At 40.0% G+C, this 27,440-nt stretch overlaps 1 protein-coding gene across 2 annotated transcripts in view; it reads left to right on the top strand.

The window, feature by feature from the left end:
• PIP4K2A (phosphatidylinositol-5-phosphate 4-kinase type 2 alpha) overlaps window positions 1–27,440 on the top strand; it is a 201,297-nt gene that overhangs the window by 80,939 nt on the left and 92,918 nt on the right. For both annotated transcript variants that reach the window (XM_073334225.2, XM_073334226.1), the window contains 2 exons: window positions 20,406–20,503; window positions 21,646–21,742. In XM_073334225.2, coding sequence (XP_073190326.1) covers window positions 20,406–20,503; window positions 21,646–21,742 — 195 coding nt within the window. The remainder of the gene's footprint in view (window positions 1–20,405; window positions 20,504–21,645; window positions 21,743–27,440) is intronic.

Below are 27,440 nucleotides of genomic sequence, written 5' to 3'. Positions count from 1 at the left end.
GGCTTGAATAAAGACTGGGAGTGGATGGGTCATTACACAAAGTAAAACTATTTCCCCATGTTTATTCCCCCCCCCCCCCCCGCCACTGTTCCTCACATGTTCTTGTCAACTGCTGGAAATGGTCCACCTTGATTATCAGTACAAAAGGTTTTCCCCCTCCCGCCCCCCTGCTGGTAACAGCTCACCTTAAGTGATCACTCTCCTTACAGTGTGTATGGTAACACCCATTGTTTCATGTTCTCTATGTATATAAATCTCCCCACTGTATTTTCCACTGAATGCATCTGATGAAGTGAGCTGTAGCTCACGAAAGCTTATGCTCAAATAAATTTGTTAGTCTCTAAGGTGCCACAAGTACTCCTTTTTATTAAATTCAGTGGGAGTTTTGCTTTCAGTGGAGCCAGGATTTTACTCCCTATTCTTCAAGTGTCCTCAGTTGATCGTGGTATTCTTTTGCTAACTGCCTCCCACCCAAAATTATTTTTCATTGTAATTGTATATCTAATTGTATTTTGGGTGGGGATTTATATTGTTTTATGACTCCTTTATTTATATATGTTAATAGTGTGAGCAGATGCCCAGTGCACCTTGGAGGGAAAAGAGGGTACTTGATGCAACAGAATTATCATTATTACACTGGGAGCCACAGTATCCTTCTCCATCCCTTAATACTCCCTTTATACTTTTTAAAATGCTGATGAAAATGAACCCTTCACTATTGAGGTCCTTCTACCCCCCAACCAATAGAAAATTTGTTTAAGGGGGATATTGCTTGCCATCAGACTTGCACTGTGTATACTTCCTTAGTTTATTTTTTTTAAGTATATAATCAGTATAACTTGCATGCATAGTAACATTGAACACTCATTATATGACATTAACTGTACATAGTTCCTATTGAGACAAGGTGGGTGAGGTAATATCTTTTACAGCTGGTCCAATAAAAGATATTACCTTACCTCACCCACATTTTCTCTCTAATGTCCTGGGAACAACACAGCTACAACAACACTGCGTACATAATTCCTATAGTACTTTTTATTATTTGTGGTTTTTGCACATAGAGGCCTCAATGAAGGTCCCATTGTGAAAAATGTTAAGCACTCAGACATTTCCTGCCCCAAAGAGTTCAGTCTCTTGCGACAAAACACAACATGTGGACAAAATAAACACATGGTAAGTGAAGGAGAAGGTGAAAGTAGTAACAGTGACATGAATGAATTTTATGCTATGAGCAGTCGTCACAGCTAGCTGCCTGTTTAGCTATGGTCACATAGGTTTTGGAAATCAGACTGTATAATATACATTGACTTTTCCCATGAGTTGAAAGATAAATCCTCTAACAAGTATGTTTAGTGGATCCCTGGCCTTGAGACATTTTCAATAAAAATGGGAAGTGAAGAAAAAATGTAGAGTGGAATGTGCTACAAACAGAATCCTTTTGTTCTGTGTAAATTAGCTTTCAAATATTGTTTTCAGAACACTTATTTTATTACTTCTCTAGGCAGAGCTTGTTTTCCTGACTTGTTAATGTTTGTTTTTTATTCAATATGCTTACACACCTTTTGAGCTTATCATTACATTTCAAGTATTTAGAGACCCAGGATATATTGTATAAATACATTGTATGGCAGAATTGGGGTTACAAACCTGCCAGTTAAGTCTGTGTGCAATAAACATTATTAGATGAGCACTAGTGATCAGAATAGCCAGATAACAGTGATTTAGGGGAAATATTTTTTTTAAAAAAAAAGCTTTATGGATGTGAACTGGCAGTGTAGTGAATCTAATGTATTATCAGTTCAGATCTTGAATTCTTTGACTGTATGGGTTGTTTAATCTTAAGTTTCTGGTTGGCAGTTGTCACCATTCCAAAAAAAAAAAAAAAAAAGGTAGAGAAGCACTATATAACAGTCTGCTTAGAATGAATGAAGAATGAGCTATCAAGGTACAGATCAAGGCTGACGTGCACTCAGAACAGGTTCAGTGCATAAGCTTGAGCAGCCCCTGAGTGCTCTATAGAATGTAGTTGGCATATCACCGGCTCTTTTTATGTGATTGTACCTTGGTATTGTGTTCATGTGTCTGTTGGACTGATTTTTTTTTTTTTTGTAGAATCTACAGTAGAATATCTAGGAAAGTAGCAAGATATTTCTGTATTTTGAGAGAAGAATTGAGACCTTTTTAGAGGTTCTCACTACTGTCTGACCTGGTGCAATATGGTATTTCTTAAACTGGGTGCCTTTTCCTTTTTGCAAAGGTGAATATTTGCATTATCATCATGGTGCCTTTTACATCCTCTCCTTTTTAGATGTTCTCTTGTGAAGTTTTCAAGGCAAAACTGGTAAACTAGAGCACATCCTTTTAACCTATAGGAGCTTGTTTCTTTAAAGTAATTTAAAAAATGAAGTTGGATTTGCTATTGATAATCACTTCTGACAAGTGTAAATAATAATGCAAAGTGTTTCAAATGGAGGATGAAGATATCAGCTGTTGTGAAAGATATAGTAGTGATGCAACTTCTTGTTGTTATGCAAACCACAGTAAGGAAAATTTGTGTGTTCAGCTATTTCTGCTCCAAAAGTAATACTGTTTTCTCAGTTTTGTGGGGTGTTCATTGGAGTATAACTTGAAAATGGTGCTAAGTTGTTTGAACTATATTCCATGTTCTGTTTTCTTTCTAAATGCTAAATTAGAAAAACAGATGAGCTCATGTTTGTTGTGTGTATTGCCATTCATCCAAAACCACAATGATTTGGCTATTTGCGATTTCTCCTTCAGACTGAGATTGTTTGTGAAGGACATTGTTTGGCTTTCAAAAGCCACTTGGCACTTTGTAAACACCTTTGCATATTCAGGTATGAGAGAAACTTGAGATGCAATCTTCATTCATTGGAAAAGCGGCAAAAAGTCCGGTGGCACCTTATAGACTAACAGACGTATTTATCCTTGTTATTGAACAGATTCCCTCATTGACATTAGTATAATTTATGCATGTCGTTTCTGTTCTAGCTTTTCTAGAGTATCAGAGCATGGTGACATTTAATCTGGGTTTCTCAGTTTCTATTTTGTAGACTTGTGTAAAAGCTAAGAGTATTTGGCACATACAAGGTGTAAATTTTTGCACTAAAATGAAAGGTACATGCTGATGCACAGAAGGTTTTTTTTAAAACTAACTACATTAGCAAAAATGTGGCATTACACTTGTCTACGTACAGCAGATGCACTGGATTTTCTAGAATATGGAAATATCCTGTGTTTTGATTCCTTAAAGGTTTTTTGGATTTCATTTCTTAACATTAGGGTTTGGTGTGACTTGATTTTGATATAGTTTGCTCTGTAAACTTTCTTGAAAGAGAACGTCAGCTTAAAATTACATGAAAAAGTAACGATTGCCAAATTATAAAATGTTCAGTTGGATGTTTTTGGGTCTGGATAGTCTTAATTTAAAGATGGTTATATTAGCAAGTTTTGATAAATACCCAAATAGTCTCTTTAGCTCCATGTCTTAATATGTATACATCTGACCACATGATGTAAAAAGCAGTCTCTTCAATAAATAGATTGGGACAAATCTGTAAATAAGTTGGATGTATATAAGACAACAAGGAACCAGTATTTGTTACAACTAATTCTCTTCTGAACACTTTCCTTCTCTCCCATTTATGTCACCGTATCCTGTTTTCCATAATGGATCTATGAACTATGAACTTCTTTCACCTCTGAGATGCTTCATTACGTTCATACTGCTGAAAACGACAACTAAAAATTCTTTAATGAGAACATCTGTTTCTTAGCATGAATGAATAGATCTTTTATTAGGTGTTTTATTTGATTATTTTGTACAGTAGTTCAGGGTCCAATCCCAAGAATTAAAAAGTAGCACATTTTTTTCCTTCAAAAATAAGTCACCTTCTATTGATGCTTCAGTCAGAATACCTAAATATGTAAAAATATTTGATGCAATATAAAACAAGGTTTAAGATGTCGAGGACCTAGCATTCTGTGAAATGTATGCCTTTCTATATTCATATAGTTTCAGTAATCCTTGGCTTCACCAGATCAACTTTTCTAGCATTGGTGGCTTTTGATGAAGCTGAGTAATCCAGTCCACTGACAGGTATGCCCTGAAAATAAGGCTAAAACTATGGTTACTGGTGGGCATTAGCAGACAGGTAAAACTTCAAAGCATATTAAATTGTTAGGTAAGTAAGGTTTTTTCTCCGTACATTTAAATGAAAATAGATCCCAAAATATCAGTTAAAATTAAATACATTATATTTTCCTCAGAGTCAAATAGTAGGTGTTAATTTAGAGGCTGATTTAGGGAATTATTTATTCAGCAGAACTGTCTCTTATGGAATTTTAACTCCTACTGTATTCTGTAGTTTCTGACAAAAGTGTGAATAGTTATTTTTACTTTGTGCTTTGCGGGGGGACGGGACCGTCAAAGATCAGCATATTTGACTCCTAGCAATTGTGAATGTCTCATATTTCAGCATAATACACTTTATTTTATATTTTTGTAGCTCATGGTTTTCCTACTGAGTAACAGAACCTTTTCTTGCAAAAATGCTTTTGAGTGCGTCTTAAACTGTCAAATGATATTTACAAAATGACTGTGTTGGTCTGTGACAAACAAATGTTTTCCACAAAAATTGATTATCTGCTGACCTCTTTCACCTTTTCCAAGCCCTTGAGGTGAGACTGCAAAGGTTTCAAAATAATTACCTCACTTTCACTTTGTATTTTAATAGGAGACATACACTGTCCCAGTAGCAATACTGTGGCTTGTACCATATTTGGGAATGAGACTACTCAGCGGCCTGCCTTGTCCCAGCAAGATCCATTATGTTTTAAGACAAGCTGATAACCACAGCAAAACAGGACTAGAATTTACTAACTGTACAAGATAGTAGTAGAATATTAGCAATGATTAACATGCGAAAATGTTGTCACCCAAGTGTAACTACTATTTGGTCAGGTTTCAGAGTAACAGCTGTGTTAGTCTGTATTCACAAAAAGAAAAGGAGTACTTGTGGCACCTTAGAGACTAGCCAATTTATTTGAGCATAAGCTTTCATGAGCTACAGCTCACTTCATCGGATGCATACTGTGGAAAATACAGAAACCTGGATTTGTGCTGGAAATGGCCCTCCTTGATTATCATACACATTGTAAGGAGAGTGATCACTTTAGATAAGCTATTACCAGCAGGAGAGTGGGGTGGGGGGAAGAGAGAACCTTTTGTAGCGATAAACACCTATTTTTTCATAGTCTGTGTGTATAAAAATATCTTCTGTATTTTCCACGGCATGCATCCGATGAAGTGAGCTGTAGCTCACGAAAGCTTATGCTCAAATAAATTTGTTAGTCTCTAAGGTGCCACAAGTACTCCTTTTCTTTTTACTATTTGGTCAGACCTTCCTAGTTTCCAGACTTGCCAAGAAGGCTCTGGAAGAATGGCACACATCAGCTGAACAAATAGGACTTATTAGACCCATTTATAATGAAACTTCCTCTCAGTTTCACTCTTCAAATAATGAATTTCCACAAACGCTCTCTCTCTTCGGGCGTAATCGTCCTTTAACACTATGGAAGTCAATGAGCTGCTTGAATAAGGATTATTCAGTTGCAGATCAGGCCTGTTTTGTCTCTTCCTGTGTGTCTGTATTTTGTGCCTTTCAAAGAGAGATTTATCAAGGACAATAGGTCAAACTGTTGGACCACCTTAAAAATGCTGCTACTAAGTATTTTTCATCTTAAAAGACAAGTTGGGTGAGGAACTATCTTATTGGACGAATTTCTGTTGGTGAGAGAGACAAGCACTCGAGCTTACACAGAGCTGCTCTTCATGGCTGTATTTTTCATCTTCAAAGTTCTGTTCAAACAGTAATCCTCATAGCACACCAAATGGCAGGTAACTATTTCTGTCCCATTCTTCGGAAGAGAAAACTGAGATAGAGTAAATGATTTGCACAAAGCCACAGGGGAAAATTGGTGTTAATGTCTGTGTCAGAATTTAGGGATTCCTGCTGTTCAGTCCTATATTTAGACCAGGACACACTACTTTTCTGGAGTCTCTTCTCTGCGTCTCTCCCACCTTCTAGCCCAAACTCAATGAGCCCCAGTGTTTAAAATATGTTTAAATATAGGGTGATCAAATGTCCAATTTTTAAAGGGACAGTCCCATATTTAAGCCCTCTTGCAGGTGTCCTGACTTTTTCTTAAAAACTGGCAAATTGTCCTGTATTTTCTCTCTCTCTCCTCCCAGTATTGGTGGGTCCTGCTGCTGGCTGGATCCCTGCTTACCAGCTGCCCTCCCACCAGCGGGGGGGGTGGGGCGGGGGTCCAGTGGCTGACAGTGGGGGTGGGTGTTCAAAGCTGGTGGTGGGGTGAAGATGCAGCATGCAGGGCCGGCCGCTCCCCCTGCTGGTCTGTCAGCTCAGCCCCCTCTGTGTGCTGGCTCTCGGCCAGCAGGGCCCTGCCCCCGTTTCTGGTCCCGTTTCTGGCCAGCACTGGCTGAGCGCTGCAGTGGCTGGTGAGTGCGGGCAGGCGCCAGGCAGTGGCCAGTTACATGTCACCTCTGTTGTCCACCCATTAGCCCTTCACATGCTCCCCCTCTCACTGTCCTCTCCCTGCTTTCCTTCCCCCCCCCCCGCCCTCCATCCCTGCTGCTTCTCCATATCCCCACTGGTGGGGCTCGTCCTGCTTCCAGCACTGTGTGGAGAACCAATCCCTGGTTAGAGCACTCAGCTCATCAGCTACCTAGCCGGCAGGCTCCTTTCTTCCCTCCCTCCCCTCCCCTCCCCTCCCCTCCCATCTCTGGCTGGGCAGGTGCCCCGGGAAAACCATGAGGTACTGGGACCTGTGTGTGCCAAAGCCCTGCACAACGCTGGCACAGGGAAGCCCCTCTGCCCCTCAGCTAAGCTCTGGAGTGGGGATGAGGGGAAGTGATTTCCAGCCTGTTCATGCCCCGAACCTGAGGCTCCACAGCAGACCCCTGGTCAGGGGCTTAGCATCCTCTTCACCCCGCACCTCCCTGCCCTAGGTCCTGCCCCCAGGGAGTTTGGGGCTGCTCCATCCCCAAGGCACCCTCCCCTCCTGAGCCACCTCTCTGGCCAGTTAGCTGAAGCCCCCAGAGTCAGGTTCCCTAGGCCCTGGTGCACAGTGTGTCTTTAGGGCTTAACTCCTTTCTGCCCACACTGTAGCCGGGGTGGGGGTGAAGGGGAGACAGGAGGCATCTGGGTTATGTCAGTGGCCAGCAGCAGCCTGGAGGTGTTAGTTGCCTTTCAACACTGTACAGGCAAGAAGGGACAAGCTGCTTCCAGCCACAGGGGCAGGGGGGAAGAAGAAGAGATGAGCTCTGCAAAGACATGGGCCAGGACATCCATTTCTTGCCCCCCCCTCCCCCCACTTGAAGCAGCTCCCGTCGCTTCTCTCCAGAACAGTGCCAAAAGGCTGATGCTGGCCACATTCTGGTGTGAACCCTGGCAGAAATCGTGGGGGGGGGGGGGGGGGCAAGTGACCCTGCGTGCCTCCCCTCCATGTGTTGCCTCGGGAAGACAGGTCCAGCCCAGGGGCTCAGCCAGGCATGGAGGGCGTAGAGTGCTGGGCAGGGAGGATTGGTTGATTGGTCAAACCCTGGTGTGAGAGAGGTGTACAGGAGTGGGGGGGGGGTGAGAAGATAGGGATGTGTATTTCACCCCTCACTCTGTGAACCCTAAAACCTTAAGGATGAGAAGGCAAATAAAAATAATCCAACTACACAGTATTTCTTTTTAACGGAGGCTCAGTCAACTTGATATTAATTTGAACATTTGTACTGCATAGTTCTGATTGTTGCCAGTGAACACACTTGAATATAAGTAATTTTACCAGCTGTCCCATATTCAGCATAGGGAAATATGGTCACTCTATTTAAATACATAAATTTTGTTTAAAATACAAAGAACAAAAAAGACCATGCGTGTCTTTCTCTCAGCTCAGGTTCAAACAAAGACTATGAATGGCTAGCCAACTACAAAAGCAGTTTCTCCTCCCTTGGTGTTCACACCTCGACTGCTAGAAAAAGGGCCTCATCCTCCTGTATTGAACTAAGCTTGTTATCCATAGCCTGTTTCTTGCTTGCATATTTATACCTGCCTCTGGAAATTTCCACTACATGCATCTAAGTGGGTATTCATCCACAAAAGCTTGTGCTCCGATAAGTCTGTTAGTCTGTAAGATGCCACAGGACTCTTTACCGCTTTTACAGATCCAGACTAACACGGCTACCCCTCTTATAATAAACAAATCAGTTCACTTGTACCTTGCTAGGCCCAGGTAGTCAGATAGTAGAGAAATGTCTACCCATTCACAAAGATCTGGAAATAAAGTGCAACTTGTACAACCGCAGCCATCTGCATCTGCCAAGAGAACAGCAACCTAGGTTTAGTTTGTTGAAACCACTAAGGGCTGTAATTGTGACTTTGTGCAGCATTTAGCACAAAACATCCAGTACCATTCTAGCTTCAGCCCTGGGAGGTTGATGTGAAAAAGGACATGTCATTTGAAAGGAAGGCAGAAATGTTTTGTGATTGTTAATACTTACATTCTTATCAAAGATGAGATATCAGATATTTAATGTATTGCATATACAAATGAATGGAATTTAAATGGAAAGATAACTTGCACCAGAAGCACCCATTAGGGATCACTTGGTGATTTTGTGATTTCACTGGGATGGACACACAGACATTAGTGGACTTGGGTCCTTTCCTCTTCAAAGTTTCTAGCCAGCCACAACTTCTGTTACATGTTATGCAAGCTCCTTGCTGCAGTGTAAAAAGAAGATACACACTGGACTGTTAGAGAACAGACTAATTGTTCTCTGTCCACTCCAGCTAAATATGCAATATCTGCAGTCAACTGCTTTTATTGTATGCAGCTTAGATGTCTGTCTGCTTTGCATACAAGTAATTTATTGCTGCTTGTATTCTGACAGAATGAAACCTAATGCTTAATTAGGCATTGCACTGGTAATCTAGTATTTAGGGGGAATGTATCTGAATTAAATAAGGGCCATTAATAATGCCTAACAACTTGAGTATATTCATTGCTTGATTTGAAATCATATAAAATTAGTTAAGCTTATTTTAAAATGTCACAGCGTAAGATGGCTTTTTGGGAAAACCTGTGTGCTAATTTCAGAACCATTACCAGCTAAGCCTTACTATTTATTCAATGTCCAGTAGGCTTTTATTATTCCCTTATTTGCAATTAACTGCAACCTCTATTTTCCTGGCAGAGTGAATTCATTCCTAAACCTGCAGGAGCAAAATGAGTTGCAAACACAAATTTTGCCTGCAAGCACCCCTCTCCCTGCTTCTGAACTGTAGGTCTGTGGAGACTGGAAGTCTGATATTTTTTCAAACTGAGCCATCTATTTAGAGTGGCACTGTCAATCTAAAGTGCCAAAATTTGCCTTTCTTAAAAAGATAAATGCTTGAGTGTGCCTTTTACATACAGTGTTTATGCAGTACAACCTTGCTTAGGTAAATACCATGGGGGATGAACTAAGGGAACGTTTTCTGGGCCACTTGTTGCTATTGTGCAGATATTTATTTACCTAATGTAATAATAGGGCTGTCAAACCATTAAATTTAATTGTGATTAATTGCGAGATTAAAAATATTGATCACAATTAATCACAGTTTTAATCGTACTATTAAACATTGATAGAATACCAATTTAAATTTATTATGAATACTTTGGGATGTTTTTCTACATTTTCAAATATGTTGATTTCAATTACAACGCAGAATACAAAGTGTAGAGCTTACTTTATATTATTTTTATTACAAATATTTCCTCTGTAAAAAAGATAAAAGTGCAATCTACAAGTCAAAGCATGAAGAGGGATACGAATGTTTAGCATATCTGGCACGTAAATATCTTGCAACACTGGCTTTAACAGTGCTATGCAAACTCTTGTTCTCACTTTCAAGTGACATAAATAAGAAGCGGGCAGCATTATTGCCCGTAAATGTAAACAAACTTGTTTGTATCAGTGACTGGCTGAACAAGAAGTAGGACTGAGTGGACTTGTAGGCGCTAAAGTTTTAGTTTTGTTTTTGAGTGCAATTATTTAAAAAAAAATTCCACAGTCGTAAGTTGCACTTTCACAATAGAGATTTCACTACAGTACTTGTATGAGGTGAATTGAAAAATGCTATTCTGTTTATATATTCCAGGGGTTCTCAAACTGTGGGGCGGAACCCCAAAGTGGGTCATGACCCTGTTTTAATGGGGTCGCCAAAGCTGACTTATATTTGCTGTGGCCCAGGGCTGAAGCCAAAACCTGATCCCCATTGCCCAGGGCCGAAGATATTTACGTGCCAGAAATGCTAAACATTCGTATCCCTCTTCATGCTTTGACTTTTATCTTTTTTACAGAGGAAATATTTGTAATAAAAAATAATATATCTGCACAATAGTGACAAGTGGCCCAGGAAACGTTCCCTTAGTTCATCTCCCAAGGTATTTACCTAAGCAAGGTTGTACTGCATATATATGCTGTATGTAAAAGGCACACTCAAGCATTTATCTTTTTAAGAGAGGCAAATTTTGGTACTTTAGATTGACAGTGCCACTCTGAAGCCTTTGGGCTTGGGAGGGGGGGAGGCCCTCTGCACCAGGGGCAGTGGGGCTCAGGCTTCAGTCCCCCCTCCTGGGGTCGTGTAGTAATTTTTATTGTCAGAAAGGGGTCACGGTGCAGTGAAGTTTGAGAATCCCTGATCTGTTCTATTGTTTAAGTGAAATTAAAACTGCCATTATTCGGGATTAATTTTTTAAATCAAGTTAATTTGTTCTGAGTTAATTGCTTTAGTTAACTGTGATTAATTTATAGTGTTAGTAATTAATAGACAACCTTTGCTGCAGGACTGCTCCAGATCATAGAGTGTTCTGGATAGCTAAAGTTCAGAAACTCAAGGTTGTAGTGCATATGTTTATACTTTGGTTTGGCAGAATTAGGTGGTGCTGGTGGTGGGTTTTTTTTTTAAATGGTCATTTTGGCAGATACGTATTTTACATTAAGCATTTTTTTTAAATCTTTTAATTTTCTTGGTTGCATGAAATTATGAGATTTAAACATTTTTTCCTGTTTTTATCTATTGAGTTTTCACAGTTGCGGGAAATTGAGAGGACTGTCCAATTTTGAACTCATGTACTTATTGTAGTACAAAACATTTAGCTTCCCAAGTTGGTCTTAGGAGACGCATTGCAGCACTTGGCTGTCTGAACAGACTGAATAATCTTTCCGCAGACTCTGAAGTTACTGATACTCCAAATGCACAAAATTCCGCAGTGCACATGACAGGCAATGATTTTTTTTTAATTTTTTTTTTTTTACTTCTCCAATATTAAAGTACTAGTACACTGTCATTACAGGGTACTTCACATGCCATGTATTAATCAGAATCGTTCTTGAACTCTTCTGTCTTTCATGGGAAAATACACAGCATATTTTCATAGTTGCTAAAATTGTGTGACATTGGAGCTTGACAAATGGATCAAACGCTTTACAGTTGGCAAAAAGAGATCCTGATCCATAGCGTCCATCAAATATATTGTGGGGTATAGTTTGCTTTGAAATTCTGGTGTGAAAGCATGCATTGCAGATGAAAGGAGTTGCCTTTTGGAGCCCTCTGACTTGAGGTTTCACTTCTTTTAAGGTACCATGTACATAAGCAGCAACTTGTAAATTGCAGTAAAGCAGCATATTATTTTGATGTCTGAGGTAGATTTGTTTCTAATTGCAAATGAACCCCATAGATTTTTCCAAAAAATACACACAGAAAAGATAACTTGCATTACCGTTCTCACTGGTTTCCATTGTCCTCTATCATCCATTTTAGTTTCATTGTCTTCTTTGAGGTACTGCATCATCTTCTTTAAAGAGAAAGTCTGTTATGCTGTCCCAATGGCCAGGAATGAATCTTGCTGCCTGGATCCAGGAAAACCAGAATGATGGCACAACACAAGGGAGCACATGTAGATTACTTAGGCTCACATTGTTGCCATCAGACTTAAAGGCGAGCTTTTTTTTTTTTTTGCTTGTTTTCATATTTATATATTACTGGAAAATGTAGCACAAATGTGTTGATCACACAATGCATCAGTTTTGATTGCATAGTCAATGGCTACGTGCAAAAGATGAGCAATATATGGAATATGCATCTGATGTACATACACATGAAGCAGAGCTGATAAGTTCGAACCACAGACAACATTATTTGGAATCTCTTCAAAACACAGAAAATGGAAAATCCACAGCTGCTGCTTTTGTCTCTTTCTTCCCAAACTGTTTTACAAACCTGGTACCTTTCCTTGACTTTCTTTTAATTTCAGGTGAGACTTACTGTTGAGATGTTCAGCATTATGATTTGTCTTTCTCTATATTTCGGGTTTACAGCACAAAATGTCCTCAGCTCCCTTTCCAAACTTTTTCACTGTTTCAAATTCCAGGTCAGAGGATTCCTGTAGGCCTGTGGTTCCCAACCTTTCTTGTGGCAATAGCACACTTCACACCCTGCCACCGAAATGCCGCCACCAAAAGGCGGCAAGAAGTGTCGCCACCGAAATGCTGCCGGGAGATGGCGGCGGGGAGGTGTCCTGCGGGCACACAAAATGCCCCGACGGGCGCCATGGTGCCTGCAGGCACCGTGTTGGGGACCCCTGCTGTAGAGTTTTTCTTTTACAAACTATTACTGACATATAACAAATGTGGACTTATTTTCCCTAAAGAAAGTACCTCTTTGTTACTGAGTAGGTTAATAGTGTCCTATTTTAAATCATGAATTGAAAGATGACAAATCCACCCTTATGTGACTAAAAAAAAAAGTCCGGACATGTGCTTAATTTTGAGAGAGAGGGGCTGGTACCAGAGATTGCACTGAAAGTACCTTTCCCATTTCACTGCAAATGGGTATAATTTTATTTCATTTATGCTGTAAGTGATAATTCTCTTGACTAATTGTAATTAAATTAATATACTTGGTTTCGAGTCCTTTGCAAACAGGAATCACTTCTTTATTTTTCTCCATGCATGAAGCCTTATACTTGGTGCATATTAATCAGCTATTGTGGGAAATCATTATAGACTTCATTGCACTCAAGAGCAACAGCTAAGAAGAAAATGAATGTTTCAGCAGTTTTATTTCATGACTTTTGCCAATAAAACAGTTCCAACTATTTTTTTAAACTTTTGAGTTATAGCTGTTGTAATGCAGTTTTCATTTATAGCTGTTGGTGTTACACTCTTAACCTTGAAAATGACATTCCATTTATTAACAATTTTGTTTTGTTTTCCCTCCTCCCTTTCTCTAATGGAATTTAAATCAATAACTTTTCTTTACTCTTGTGAACAAGCAGCATTGGTATAAGCGCTATTCTGAGAGGCATGTATGCTTAACTTCTGTGTGGAGGCATGCACAAAATACTTTGTCAGATTTCATATAAATATTATGTACTTTAAGTTCTGTGTCAGAGGAGGCCTTAAAACAAAGAGCATGAGAATGAATGTTATCCCAAAGCACAGATTTGTCATTGGTTTAAAACACTTAAAAGGTATAAAATATCTGATATGTGGCTTACTCTTTAAAAGATGACTTGTTTTATTTACTTATTGGTAGTAAGTGAAAAAGTTAACAGCCCTCATTGTGACATAAGACTAAAAATTACAGTGTTAATGTTTGAGATATGATGATTATGTGTTCATATGAGCCTGAGGCTAGGCTACACTACACCACAGCTTTCTGCCAGGATCGCTCTGTTGGTCAGGGATATGATGACATGTAATCCCTGAAGCTCTGCCAGTAAAAGCCCAGAGAGTAGATGCAGTTATACTAGCAAAACTGTTCTTTTGCTAGTGTAGCTTGTTTCACAGGGTGGGGGCTGGTGGTGGTGGAATAAGCTATACCAGTAAAAGTGCAGTTTTGCTCGTACAACAACATCCATGCTAGGAATGTTTTGCTGGTACAGTATACGGACAAAGTTATACCAGCAAAACATTTCTGGTGTAGACCTGGCCTGATTCTCCATTCCATAGCACTGGTTTTATTTTGGCCTCTGAAGTGAATTACATCAGCATAAAACAGGGGTAATGAAGTGGAGAATCAGGCCCTTTCATAGAATCATAGAATATCAGGGTTGGAAGGGACCCCAGAAGGTCATCTAGTCCAACCCCCTGCTCAAAGCAGGACCAATTCCCAGTTAAATCATCCCAGCCAGGGCTTTGTCAAGCCTGACCTTAAAAACCTCTAAGGAAGGAGATTCTACCACCTCCCTAGGTAACGCATTCCAGTGTTTCACCACCCTCTTAGTGAAAAAGTTTTTCCTAATATCCAATCTAAACCTCCCCCACTGCAACTTGAGACCATTACTCCTCGTTCTGTCATCTGCTACCATTGAGAACAGTCTAGAGCCATCCTCTTTGGAACCCCCTTTCAGGTAGTTGAAAGCAGCTATCAAATCCCCCCTCATTCTTCTCTTCTGCAGGCTAAACAATCCCAGCTCCCTCAGCCTCTCCTCATAACTCATGTGTTCCAGTCCCCTAATCATTTTTGTTGCCCTTCGCTGGACTCTCTCCAATTTATCCACATCCTTCTTGAAGTGTGGGGCCCAAAACTGGACACAGTACTCCAGATGAGGCCTCACCAATGTCGAATAGAGGGGAACTATCACGTCCCTCGATCTGCTCGCTATGCCCCTACTTATACATCCCAAAATGCCATTGGCCTTCTTGGCAACAAGGGCACACTGCTGACTCATATCCAGCTTCTCGTCCGCTGTCACCCCTAGGTCCTTTTCCTTTGACCCTTGCTCCCCCCCTCTTGTATCTAAAGCTGCTTTATCTGTATGGTTACAGTTTCCACAGTGAGATGATGACCTGGTATCCCTTTCTTTGTTGCAAAGAGCTGCAAAACTAGTCAGGTTAAAACTAGCCTACAGAAAATATTAGCATATGAAGTCAACCTTCTTTGAGTGACAGTCCCTATATATATTCCAAGCATGGGTATGCATGAACACCATGCTGGAGCTAGAAGGTTTTTGTAGCAGTGTCTGAAGAATTAGACCTTGTGTTTGAAAGGTTTAAGTTAATTGATGGTCTGTACTGCTAGGAGGTGTCATTCCTCAGCTGAGGCATTAAAGGTCACATTCAGTTTTATGTGGTACTTTTTTGTTCTAGAAGAGACAAAGATTGAGAACTGACTGTCATATAGTCTAAGACTGAGTGAATACCTTAAAACAATCTGTTTTTTCTCGAACGAAAAGTTAAATCCCATTAGGATGCATTCATGCCTCTTTCTGATGTCAGGTTTCAGAGTAGCAGCTGTGTTAGTCTGTATCCGCAAAAAGAAAAGGAGTACTTGTGGCACCTTAGAGACTAACAAATTTATTTTAGCATAAGCTTTTGTGATTAGCACTACAAAAGGTTTTTTCTCTCCTGCTGGTAATAGCTCATCTTACCTGATCACTCTTGTTACAGTATGTATGGTAACACCCATTGTTTCATGTTCTCTGTGTATATAAAATCCCCCTACTGTATTTTCCACTGCATGCATCCGATGAAGTGAGCTGTAGCTCATGAAAGCTTACGTTCAAATAAATTTGTTAGTCTCTAAGGTGCCACAAGTACTCCTTTCCTTTCTGATGTATTCTTCATACTCTAGCAAAAGAGCTTGCTGGAAGGAATGTTTGTGGAAAACAGTGAATTTTATGTGAATTCTGGAGAAAGCAAATTTTGGATATGTAAATACAAATATTTCCACCATACATCTGATTCTTAGTTACATTTATTCAATCAGGGAACAAAAATGATAGCACATGACTATGGGTCCAATTAAAACTAAGCAACACAGCTTGAACTTCAGTTATTAAATTATCACACCATACTGCTCATGGACAATCTATAGCCATAGAAATTTTTCAGCAAATTACAACAGTAAACAGATTTAAGAAAATCTGGTGTTCAGATATTAATGCATATAAAATCCTAAATTTGCTGAATAAATTTAATTTATATTAAATGGGTTACCTTTTTAAGATGTGTGAATTAAACATAATTAGTAGTTTTTATTTTAATACTTAAAACACACAAGTATCAAGAAAAATTGTGTGTGGTTGAGATTGCTTGTGACCAGAATACAGACACACATTGGTGTTGCTTTGGCAACATGTGGTTGTGCCTACTTGAAGATCTGTTCTCCTTCATTCCAGGAAGCAGCCAGAATTTGATGTGTAGAGTGCCTGTCTGCTACTTGAAAGCACAGGACACTTTTAAATATAATTAAAGCTACCTAAAAGAGTAGGTAATTTTATGCAAGAAAATCTAAATATCCATGTTTATCTGTTATAACAAACTGTTATACTATAAGATATCTATATGCTTCTCTCTTATATCATCCAGCTTTTTGTATGATGGTTAAATATGGTCCTATATCATTACTGAATCATCAGTGCAGGTTGTTCCAGTATGAATTTATGAAGTACAGTGCAATCAACCAAAGACTGCATATTTTAGATGGTAGTGAGTGCTCAGTGAACAGTTCTTGCTGCTTTTACTGTTCATTGTATTTAATGAGAATGTGTCAGTGATTTATTAGGTTCTGTAGATGCTTTTACAAGTAGGTCTTGAAAAAATTATCAAACACCTACTAATCCAGGGATTCTAAGGCTGCTTGGACTTCTGGGAGGAAGGAGCATTCTTCCTAGAACTGCTTGGATACTGTGATATATGCAGAACGGTGCACCACTTTGCCAATCCCCTAAGACTTTGCTTTTGGGCCCTGTTAAATAACTCCAGTGCCTCTGTCTGTAGTTGCTCAGAGCTTTCCAAAACAGCACTGAAGTAAAATTGATTGATTCTTATCAATTTCACTGCTCCCTGTAAGAATCTGAGTAACTGCAATGAAACTTTGAGGAGCCCTGCTGTCACTGGGGAAAGTTGTAAGCAGCAGAGATGGCAGTGGAGCTGTCTGGCTGCAGATTTAGGAAGGCAGCATTGCATTGGTTTACACTCACTTCACATTTGTAAGGGCTACAGTCTTAATTTTTATTTCGAGAGAAAGATCAGTTTCTCTGAAAGTTCATGGTAAGTAGATTTTTCAAACCACTCACAAACCACTACTCTGACTCAGTGAAACCTTCCTGTACCTCTCTGTCTGTGTAATATTTACAATGAAACTTCAGGAAATTAGAATCCTACATATTAGGTCATCTCTACCCCATATCCTTGCCAGTGCAGGACTCTTCCCTGGTGGGCAAACTAAAGCTCTCACTCTGCATTTGGCTCTGCATAGAGGGAAGCTTTCCCATGTTTAAAACCTCACTGAAGCTCACTGGGTTCTCTGCATGAGCACAAAGATCTGCCAGTGCAAATCAATTTCAGGACCAGGATCCAGAACCCTGCAAGAGCCATGACTAAAAATACTTCCTGGGTATTTGGTGGTCTTTCTCATGGATTTTTCACTAATGGTTTGAAAGGATTGAGCACTTGATTCCTAAACAAAAATAGCCCATTTTCAGGTAGTAGTTTATGCCGAGCAGTCATTAGAGATTGAAATTGTTTTTCCACTGTTACCAAGTTAAAACTTGCTGTAGTCCACTGAGAGCAACCAGTGCTAATTATTGTGTTTGTTAAACTGTGGTTCAAGTCCTGTGCTGGAAAATTTAAGAGATTAATAAATACAACAACAAAAATGTGTGTGTTTGCAAAAGAGGTGAAGTACCTGTGAAGTTTCTTTGTGGCGTATGAAAACAATTGCATTTATTTTTTTAACATAAATATTAGTAATGAACTTAAAGGTGTGACGTAAGTGGTCATTTTTGAAATTTTAAATATCCTAAAACATTCCATAGTTTAAAGGGATACTGTCAAGTCAGGTTTGCCCAGAATTTAGGCTTTATTAAAACAAGCTTACAGTATTCCAAAATTAAGGCGAGTAAATGTTTCTATTAATTTAAGAAATAAAATTCCGGTGGAAACAGGATAACCCAAACATTCTTCCTCAGTGTTTGCATCCCAGACATAGCAGCATTGTGTATGAACAAGAACTTGAAATTAACTAGAACCTAATTGATTTTTGTTGTCCAGATAGGCAGTGCAAAAAGTAAAGCCCTAATTCTCCAATTTACCCCAAGTTAGTGAGGCTCCATGCAGATTCAAGTATTTGCCCTCATGTTAATCAAGGCCTAAGTTACATATATTGCATATGTCCTGTGCAGGATAGGAGCCTAAATGAAATATATATAAAAATTAAAATTCTATGTTTTAATAATAAATGGAACATGGGCAAAGAAATGCATTGTTTTTTGTTTTGTTTCTAACACTTTTAACCTGACAATGTTCTTCTAAGCAGTTGCTCTTTTAAATCTGTTTGGCTAGTATCAAAAAGTATCTTATCTGTCCCTAGTTTCTCTGCACTTTTCCCTTCTACCACAGCTTTCGACAAAAAAAGACGTATCAGTAAGACACATTATACCTCATAAAAACCAAATGTCTTCTCAGTTAAAAAGTGCAAGAAATGTAAATGAGATCATTAGTGATATTATTCATTGGTAATATGTCTGGTTCCGTTATTACTATGATTTTATGTGAAAAATATTACACATTTTATTTTTACTTGGAATTATTATTACTACCATCAGTAGGTTGCTCCTCTGAAATCTGACAATAAAATCTGGTAGAATTGTTAATTGTTAATGAATCTGCCAATACAGATTTAATACAGGAATTAAACTGGGACCTAATTGTAATCATTATTATATTACACTCATTTAATGTGATACATTACCATGAAATTCATAGATTCATAGATATTTAGGTCAGAAGGGACCATTATGATCATCTAGTCTGACCTCCTGCACAATGCAGGCCACAGAATTTCACCCACCACTCCTGCAAAAAACCTCTCATCTATGTCTGTGCTATTGAAGTCCTCAAATTGTGGTTTAAAGACTTCAAGGAGCAGAGAATCCTCCAGCAAGTGACCCGTACCCCATGCTACAGAGGAAGGGGTAAAATCTCCAGGGCCTCTTCCAATCTGCCCTGGAGGAAAATTCCTTCCCGACCCCAAATATGGCGAATAGCTAAACCCTGAGCATATGGGCAAGATTCATCAGCCAGATACAATTCTTCATTGTAACAAGGGCTTTCATTGAATTACATTTTATAGCTGCCCTATAAGTAACCATTATCGTTGAAACAAAAGCAAATTCTAAATACAAGTGGGTTTTTTTTGTTTTGTTTTTTAAAGACTTTCCGGATCCCTGGATACCCTTAGAACTTAAGGGGTCACTTTTTAGTATGGTACCTATTCAATCTCTGTCACTCCTGATATGACTGAAGATGACTTCAGGAAGCTACTCAAAGCACTTCTCTGTCCTACTTTTCTTCAGGTCCATAGCTGAGCACGTTGCCTCCATGGCATTTCCAGACTCTGTTAACCCAGAAGCACAGGGCCAAGTTACCTCCATGGCAGCTTGATGTGCTATCGCTAGGCCATGCCCTCAGCTCAAATCAATATTATTGCCATCTAATTATCTGTGTTCTTAGCTCTTTCAACTCCTCATCCACTATGGTGGTGATAGTACTGCACCCATCAGACAATGGTTTGAATGCAATTCCCATTAATCTGTTAGTCCTTAAAATCATTGCAAATAATACTTACTCTGAGGTGTTTAAAAGGTGGAGTGTGAGAAGATGTGTAAGAAGAAATGTTTAAATCAAGGCATCTATTTTCAGTACAGTTGCAGTAGTAGGACTCAAGCACATACCGACCGAGAGGAGAGGGAAGAGACTCTGGTTCATAGGCTGTAAGGGCAAGTAGTAATTAGTGTATGAAATGTGGCAAAATTTTGACACATGATCTGGAGTAGAAAAGTAACTCTGTCCAATAAACAGGAGCAGCATTTTCAGGGTAAAACACAATTTCTACTCTGATTTCACATCCTGATTAACATTCCTGAGAAGTACTTTCCAAGAGTACTTTGGAGGTTCTTGGCACTTACTACAATATAGATTAGGAATGCTTTTCCTACTTTCTCCATCATAGCCAGCCCCCTGACCAAAGCAACATTTTAAAAAAATTACTGAAGTGGCAACTGATGACATCGGTCATTCTAACAATAATTCAAAGTAACTGTGCCACATTTACTGATAAAACTGGGCTACTAACTTTAAAATGTCATTGCATTTTTCATCCAGAAAAATTGAAATTGCTTTAGGATTTGTTCCCCTGAATTTAACAAGTTTTAAAACAAACTAAACATACCATCTTTGCCTTTAAGTCACGTGTAGAGGGTATTTGTAAAGTGTCAGCAAAGCTAAATTGTTAAATGTTTTTTTTCCTCTCCTCTAGATCAATGAACTGAGCCATGTTCAAATCCCTATTATGTTGATGCCAGATGATTTCAAAGCATATTCAAAGATAAAAGTGGACAATCACCTTTTCAACAAGTAAGTGCAAGTAACAACCCTTTGTAGAGGGGGATAAAGCTTCTGGCAGTGATATTTTACAAAATTTTGTCAACTCTCTGGTATTTTTCAATGAATAGGAGTAGTTTTTCTGATTAAGTTAATCCTGTGATAAACATAACCATCTGTTACATTCTAAAAAGCAACAGCAGGGCCTACTGGGTAGTACTCTTTGGCCATATGGTATATTATTACCCATGAATATCTTTTACATAGAAAATGATTGTTCTGTTTATGATGGAAATTTTTGTTTAGGTATTTTAAATGCATACATCTTCGTACAGTTATTTTTGATATCTTAAACAAAAAAAAGTTATAAATCAGAATAAACAGTGGGATAAGGAGTATTTCAAAGCCAAATAAGGAATGTACACCTTTTCATAATCTCTGATATGAAATCATATAAAATGTTGACAGTATTACCCCATTATGTTAAATTTCCAACTAATTCCATAGTTTATCATATATTAGAATGATTTAGCAAAATAATGACTTCAGGCATTTATTTTCAGCAATGTACATTAGTCGTAGTGTTTCAGGTACAAAACAATAACGTGCACTTTTATAAAGATAAAATGAAGGTTAAAATATTCTAGAAAATGGAATGATTCCATTATTTTGTACTTTCTAATCTGTGGCAAAGTTCAAATAGAAGACGTAGCCATTACTGTTTCTGAGTATAACAGCGAGGTTAATTATAGGATTTTAAAACTAATCCATCATTAAAGGAGTCCATGTTTTATAAAAGCTTTGATGTTTTTTGGAGTTTTTTGGTGTCATCGTTGAACCCTTGTATAATCCAATTTAAGGTTTCTCTTTCAGAGCATTAGTAGGGCAAAGGGAAAATTATTTCACTGTTTTTTGAGTCTAGATGTGAAGACTTGTCAAAATTTAGTATGTATGGACTTCATCCAGTTCTTATATAGCTGATTACCAACCCCTATGTGTATGTTTATAAAAGAGAGAAAATAGTTTGGGGTCAATCCTGACCTGATAAAGATTGGAGTAGATGGACTCTAAGTCTGCTTTGTCTCTATTTTGTACAAAAGTTTTTAAGATGTTATTGTCCTGAGTTATTTAATTGAACATGCATGTGATTTTCACTGTTTTTCATTCTATTTCAGAGAAAACATGCCAAGTCATTTCAAATTTAAGGAATATTGTCCAATGGTATTCCGCAATCTGAGAGAGAGATTTGGAATAGATGATCAGGACTTTCAGGTAGGTTCACTATCAAAATACATGTGAAGAACTATTCATAGCTCCTCTGGCTATAAGCAGGAAAATCTCAGTTTGTGTAGAAGTCTGCCCACAATCATCATTGGCTTATACTTCGAGAGTCTGCTCATTCAGTGAGAAAATGGGCTTCTCCCACCCTTAGTTATGATAAAGAAGGAACAGGACAGGAGTATACTGATTCTAAGATTGTCAGTGGTGTAGTTGAGATTGTGCAGGAGCTGTAGACCCACATGAAGGTGGGTTTTTTGTTTTCGGAGGGGGTTGTTTTTTAATTATAAACTGGAGTCTGCTTAGGCATTTAATAAGGGATCCAGGAAGCCCTAGTAGGGAGATGCCTCCTGGCTCTTCATCTGATGTAGACTATGTTGAGGCAGCAAGAGAGTTTTCTGCCTCTTTCCTATTTTTTCTTATTTCTTGCAATTTTCAGTATCTCTGTCCTTAGCTTTTTCTTGTCTCTGTGTCCTCAATACTTGTCTGTGTGTTCTCCTCCTATTGTTGCATCACTAGGGCCCTATCAAATTCATAGTCCATTTTGATTAATTTCATGGCCAGAGGGTTTTAAAATTGGTCAACTTCAGGTTTTCAGATGCTTACATCTGAAATTTCACGTGCTGTAACCGTGGGGGTCCCAATCCAAAAGGTACCCGCAGGTGGGTCTGGTCTCTTCCGCCCTCCCTGCCCACCCCCACCCCCCCCGAGCAGCCATGCAGGAGAAGAACAATTCCTGTCCCTCCCCAGCCCAACTGGGACTTACTGCTTGGAGCCCCTGCCTGGAGCCCTCCCAGCAGCACAGAGAATGGCTTGTTTCACGGTCCATGACTCTTTCTACTTATTCTGTTTCCTAGTGGTGCACATACCTGCCACAGTTAAGTTGTTGAGGCTGGGTATAGTGCCTCTTGCAGTAAAAGGAAAGAGGTATTTCTGGACAGTACCGATGGGAGATGCTGTATACACTGAGCCACTTTAGCAAGGCACATCAGTAACAAAAGTGTTGCTTGAACATAGTCTTGCTGCGTGTGTCAGTACTTCTGTCTCTTTTTCCTTCTCACCCCCTGTTTTACTAACCAGACAGAGTACCACCCTAGTACTCTTTCTGATCTTTCAATTGTCATGATCTGAGGACAGAAACACACATGCAGAGCATTGGAGCAGAAGAAAAAGCTGATTTGGCAAGCTAAGCAAACACTGCAGGGCCTGGTAGCATTAGAAGAAGCTCTCCCAGCCTGATAACTCTGGCTGCTTGGCTTTCTGTCCTCACAAAAAGGAATGGCCAGAGTACTGTACCACTATAGGAAAAGAAAGTAGCTGCATTCTGTTCCAGCATAACCTTACTCTTATCTATTGCCATTCCCCTCATCATCACTTATGGCTGTGTTTCCTCCACACGCTATTCCAGCTACCCACCTCCTTCTGCCATGACACTACAAATGATTCTATCCTTTTTCTATCCAATACTTATTGTGAACCCAATATTTTCACCTTCCCTGATGGTGTCCCAGTCCTGTCCTCTTATTTTGCACTCTTCCAATAGAAATTATCGTTTTTTTCTCCCCTTCACTGTTACCACCCCAACATCATTCAGCTGCATTTTTATCTCATCTGACATACTCTGACGTATCCTGCTGAATTTCCACTCGCCAAACCTGGACCTTAGATTTGTAGCCTGGTGAAATGATGGTACAAGCCATTCCCGTCTATTTGGGGCCTGCTAAACTTCTGCACCTTGTTTTAGAATTGCTGATTGAAATTAAGAAAGCAGAACTGATTGACACTTTCTGAATTTGTTTTTAAGCAAAACTTTTCATTGAAACTTGAAATTTAAATGAGAAGATTGGGATAATGTTTTTGCAAGCATTTTCTCAAAAAATTCAGCCTGTTTCTCAATCTGCTCCAGAGCTTGTCAAATTTTTCTGAATTCTGATTTTAAAAGAATCAAAACAAACTTCCCATTTTTCAACCAGCTCCCGAAGGAGGAAGATATTCTATAACATATTTGAGTTAACATTTACGTTCAGAATGTTTCCTCAAAATTTTAACAGATCCTTCCACCTGTAGGTTTCTGGATCAAATTTGACTAATCATAGAAGATTAGGGTTGGAAGAGACCTCAGGAGGTCGTCTAGTCCAGGGGTAGTATGGCAACGTATGGCACGCATGCCAAAGGCGGCTCGGGAGCTGATTTTCAGTGGCACTCACACTGCCCGGGTCCTGGCGACAGTTCCGGGGGGCTCTGCATTTTAATATTAAATTAAGCTTCTTAAACATTTTAAAAACCTTATTTACTTTACATGCAAAAATAGTTTAGGTATATATTATAGACTTTTATAGAAAGAGACCTTCTAAAAATGTTAAAGTGTATTACTGGCATGCGAAACCTTAAATTAGGGTGAATAAATGAAGACTCGGAACACCAATTCTGAAAGGTTGCTGTCATAAATATAAAGGGAAGGGTAAACCCCTTTGAAATCCCTCCTGGCCAGGGGAAAGCTCCTCTCACCTGTAAAGGGTTAAGAAGCTAAAGGTAACCTCGCTGGCACCTGACCAAAATGACCAATGAGGAGACAAGATACTTTCAAAAGCTGGGAGGAGGGAGAGAAACAAAGGGTCTGTGTCTGTCTGTATGCTGCTCTTGCCAGGGACAGAACAGGAATGGAGTCTTAGAACTTTTAGTAAGTAATCTAGCTAGGTATGTGTTAGATTATGATTTCTTTAAATGGCTGAGAAAAGAATTGTGCTGAATAGAATAACTATTTCTGTCTGTGTATCTTTTTTGTAACTTAAGGTTTTGCCTAGAGGGGTTCTCTGTTTTTGAATCTAATTACCCTGTAAGATATCTACCATCCTGATTTTACAGGGGGGATTTCTTTATTTCTATTTACTTCTATTTTTTATTAAAAGTCTTCTTGTAAAACACTGAATGCTTTTTCATTGTTCTCAGATCCAAGGGTTTGGGTCTGTGGTCACCTATGCAAATTGGTGAGGCTTTTTATCCAACATTTCCCAGGAAAGGGGGGGTGCAAGTGTTGGGAGGATTGTTCATTGTTCTTAAGATCCAAGGGTCTGGGTCTGTAGTCACCTAGGCAAATTGGTGAGGCTTTTTACCAAACCTTGTCCAGGAAGTGGGGTGCAAGGTTTTGGGAAGTATTTTGGGGGGAAGGACGCGTCCAAACAGCTCTTCCCCAGTGACCAGTATTAGTTTGGTGGTGGTAGCGGCCAGTCCAAGGACAACGGGTGGAATATTTTGTACCTTGGGGAAGTTTTGACCTAAGCTGGTAAAGATAAGCTTAGGAGGTTTTTCATGCAGGTCCCCACATCTGTACCCTAGAGTTCAGAGTGGGGGAGGAACTTTGACAGTTGCCAACTCCTGATCTAGTCCAACCTCCTTCTCAAAGCAGGACCAACCCGAGTTAAATCATCCCAGCCGGGGCTTTGTGAATCAGGGCCTTAAAAACCTCTAAGGATGGAGATTCCACCACCTCCCTACTTAACCCATTCCAGTGCTTCACCACCCTCCTAGTGAAATAGTTTTTTCCTAATATCCAACCTAGACCTCCCCCACAGCAACTTGAGACCATTGCTCCTTATTCTGTCAACTGCCACCACTGAGAACAACCAAGCTCCATCCTCTTTGGAACACCCCTTCAGCAGTTGAAGGCTGCTATCAAATCTCCCCTCATTCTTCTCTTCTGCAGATTAAATGAGCCCAGTTCCATCAGCCTCTTCTCATAAATCATGTTCCCCGTCCCCTAATCATTTCCGTTGCCCTCCACCTCCATTGAACTCTCTCCACCTTTGTCCACATTCTTTCTGTAGTGGGGGGGCCCAAAACTGGACACAGTACTCCAGATGTTGCCCTACCAGTGCAGAATAGAGGCAAATAATCACATCCCTTGATCTGCTGGCAGTGCTCCTACTAATCAGCCCAATGTGCCGTTAGCCTTCTTGGCAAAAAGAGCACACTGTTTGACTCATATCCAGCTTCTCATCCACTATAATCCCCAGGTCATTTTCTGCAGAACTGCCGCTTAGCCAGTAGGTCCCCAGCCTGTAGCAGTGCATGGGATTCATCCGTCCTAAGTGCAGGATTCTGCACTTGTCCTTGTTGAACCTCATCAGATTTCTTTTGGCCCAATCTTCCAATTTATCTAGGTCACTCTGGACCCTATCCCTACCCTCCAGCCTATCTACCTCTCCCCGCAGCTTAGTGTCATCCACGAACTTGCTGAGGGTGCAATCCATCCCATCATCCAGATCATTAATGAAGATATTGAACAAAACCGGCCCAGGGACAGACCCGCTTGATACCGGGTGCCATCTACACATCAAGCAGTTGATCACTACCTGTTGACCCCAACGATCTAGCCAGCTTTCTATCCACCTTATAGCCCATTCATCCAATCCATACATTTACTTACTGGCAAGAATACTTTGGGAGACTGTATCAAAAGCTTTGCTAAAGTAAAGATATATCATGTCCCCATATTCACAGAGCCAGTTATCTCATCATAGAAGGCAGTCAGGTTAGTCATGCATGACTTGCCCTTGGTGAATCCATGTTGACTGTTCCTGATCACCTTCCTCTCCTCCAAGTGCTTGAGGACCTGCTCTGTGATTTTTCCGAGAACTGAGGTGAGGCTGACTGGTCTGTAGTTCCCCGGATTCTCCTTCTTCCCTTTTTTAAAGAGGGGCACTATATTTGCCTTTTTCCAGTTGTCCGGGATCTCCCCCGATTACCACAAGTTTTCAAAGATAACGGCCAATGGCTCTGCAATCAGGTCAGCCAACTCCGTCAGCACCCTCGGATGCATTAGATCCGGACCCATGGACTTGTGCATGTCTAGCTTTTTTAAATGGTCCTTAACCTGTTCTTTCACCACTGAGGGCTGCTTACTCTCTCCCCATACTGCCCAGTGCAGCAGTTTGGGAGCTGACCTGGTCTGTGAAGACTGAGGCAAAAAAAGCATTGAGTACTTCAGCTTTTTCCACATCATCAGTTACTAGGTTGCCTCCCCCATTCAGTAAGGGTTCCACACTTTCCCTGACCACCTTGTTGCTAACATACCTGTAGAAACCTTCTTGTTACCCTTCACATCTCTTGCTAGCTGCGACTCTAATTTTGCCTTGGCCTTCCTGATTACACCCTTGCATGCTTGAGCAATATTTTTATACTCCTCCCTAGTCATCTGTCCAAGTTTCCACTTCTTGTAAGCTTCCTTTTTGTGTTTAAGCTCACCAGAGATTTCTCTGTTAAGCCAAGCTGGTTGTCTGCCATATTTGCTATTCTTTCTGCACATCGGGATGGTTTGTTCCTGCACCCTCAATAAGGCTTCTTTAAAATACAGCCAGCTCTCCTGGACTCCTTTCCCCCTCATATTAGCCTCCCACGGGATCCTGTCCATCAGTTCCCTGAGGGAGTCAGCCTGCTTTTTGAAAGTCCAGGGTCCATATTCTGTTGCTCTCCTTTCTTCCTTTTGTCAGGATCCTGAACTCGACCATCTCATGATCACTGCTACCCAGGTTGCCATCCACTTCTACTTCCCCTACCAGTTCTTCCCTGTTTGTGAGCAGCAGGTCAAGAGGATCATGGCCCCAACGCTTGCACCAGGACATTGTCCCCAACACTCTCCAAAAGCTTCCTCGATTGTCTGTGCACTGCTGTATTGCTCTCCCAGCAGATGTCA

The sequence above is a fragment of the Lepidochelys kempii genome, chromosome 2, assembly GCF_965140285.1.
Source record: "Lepidochelys kempii isolate rLepKem1 chromosome 2, rLepKem1.hap1, whole genome shotgun sequence".
In the NCBI taxonomy this organism is placed as follows: Eukaryota; Metazoa; Chordata; order Testudines; family Cheloniidae; genus Lepidochelys; species Lepidochelys kempii.
The sequence above is the reverse complement of the archived record's forward strand: the minus strand, read 5'-3'. Positions and strand labels throughout refer to the sequence as shown.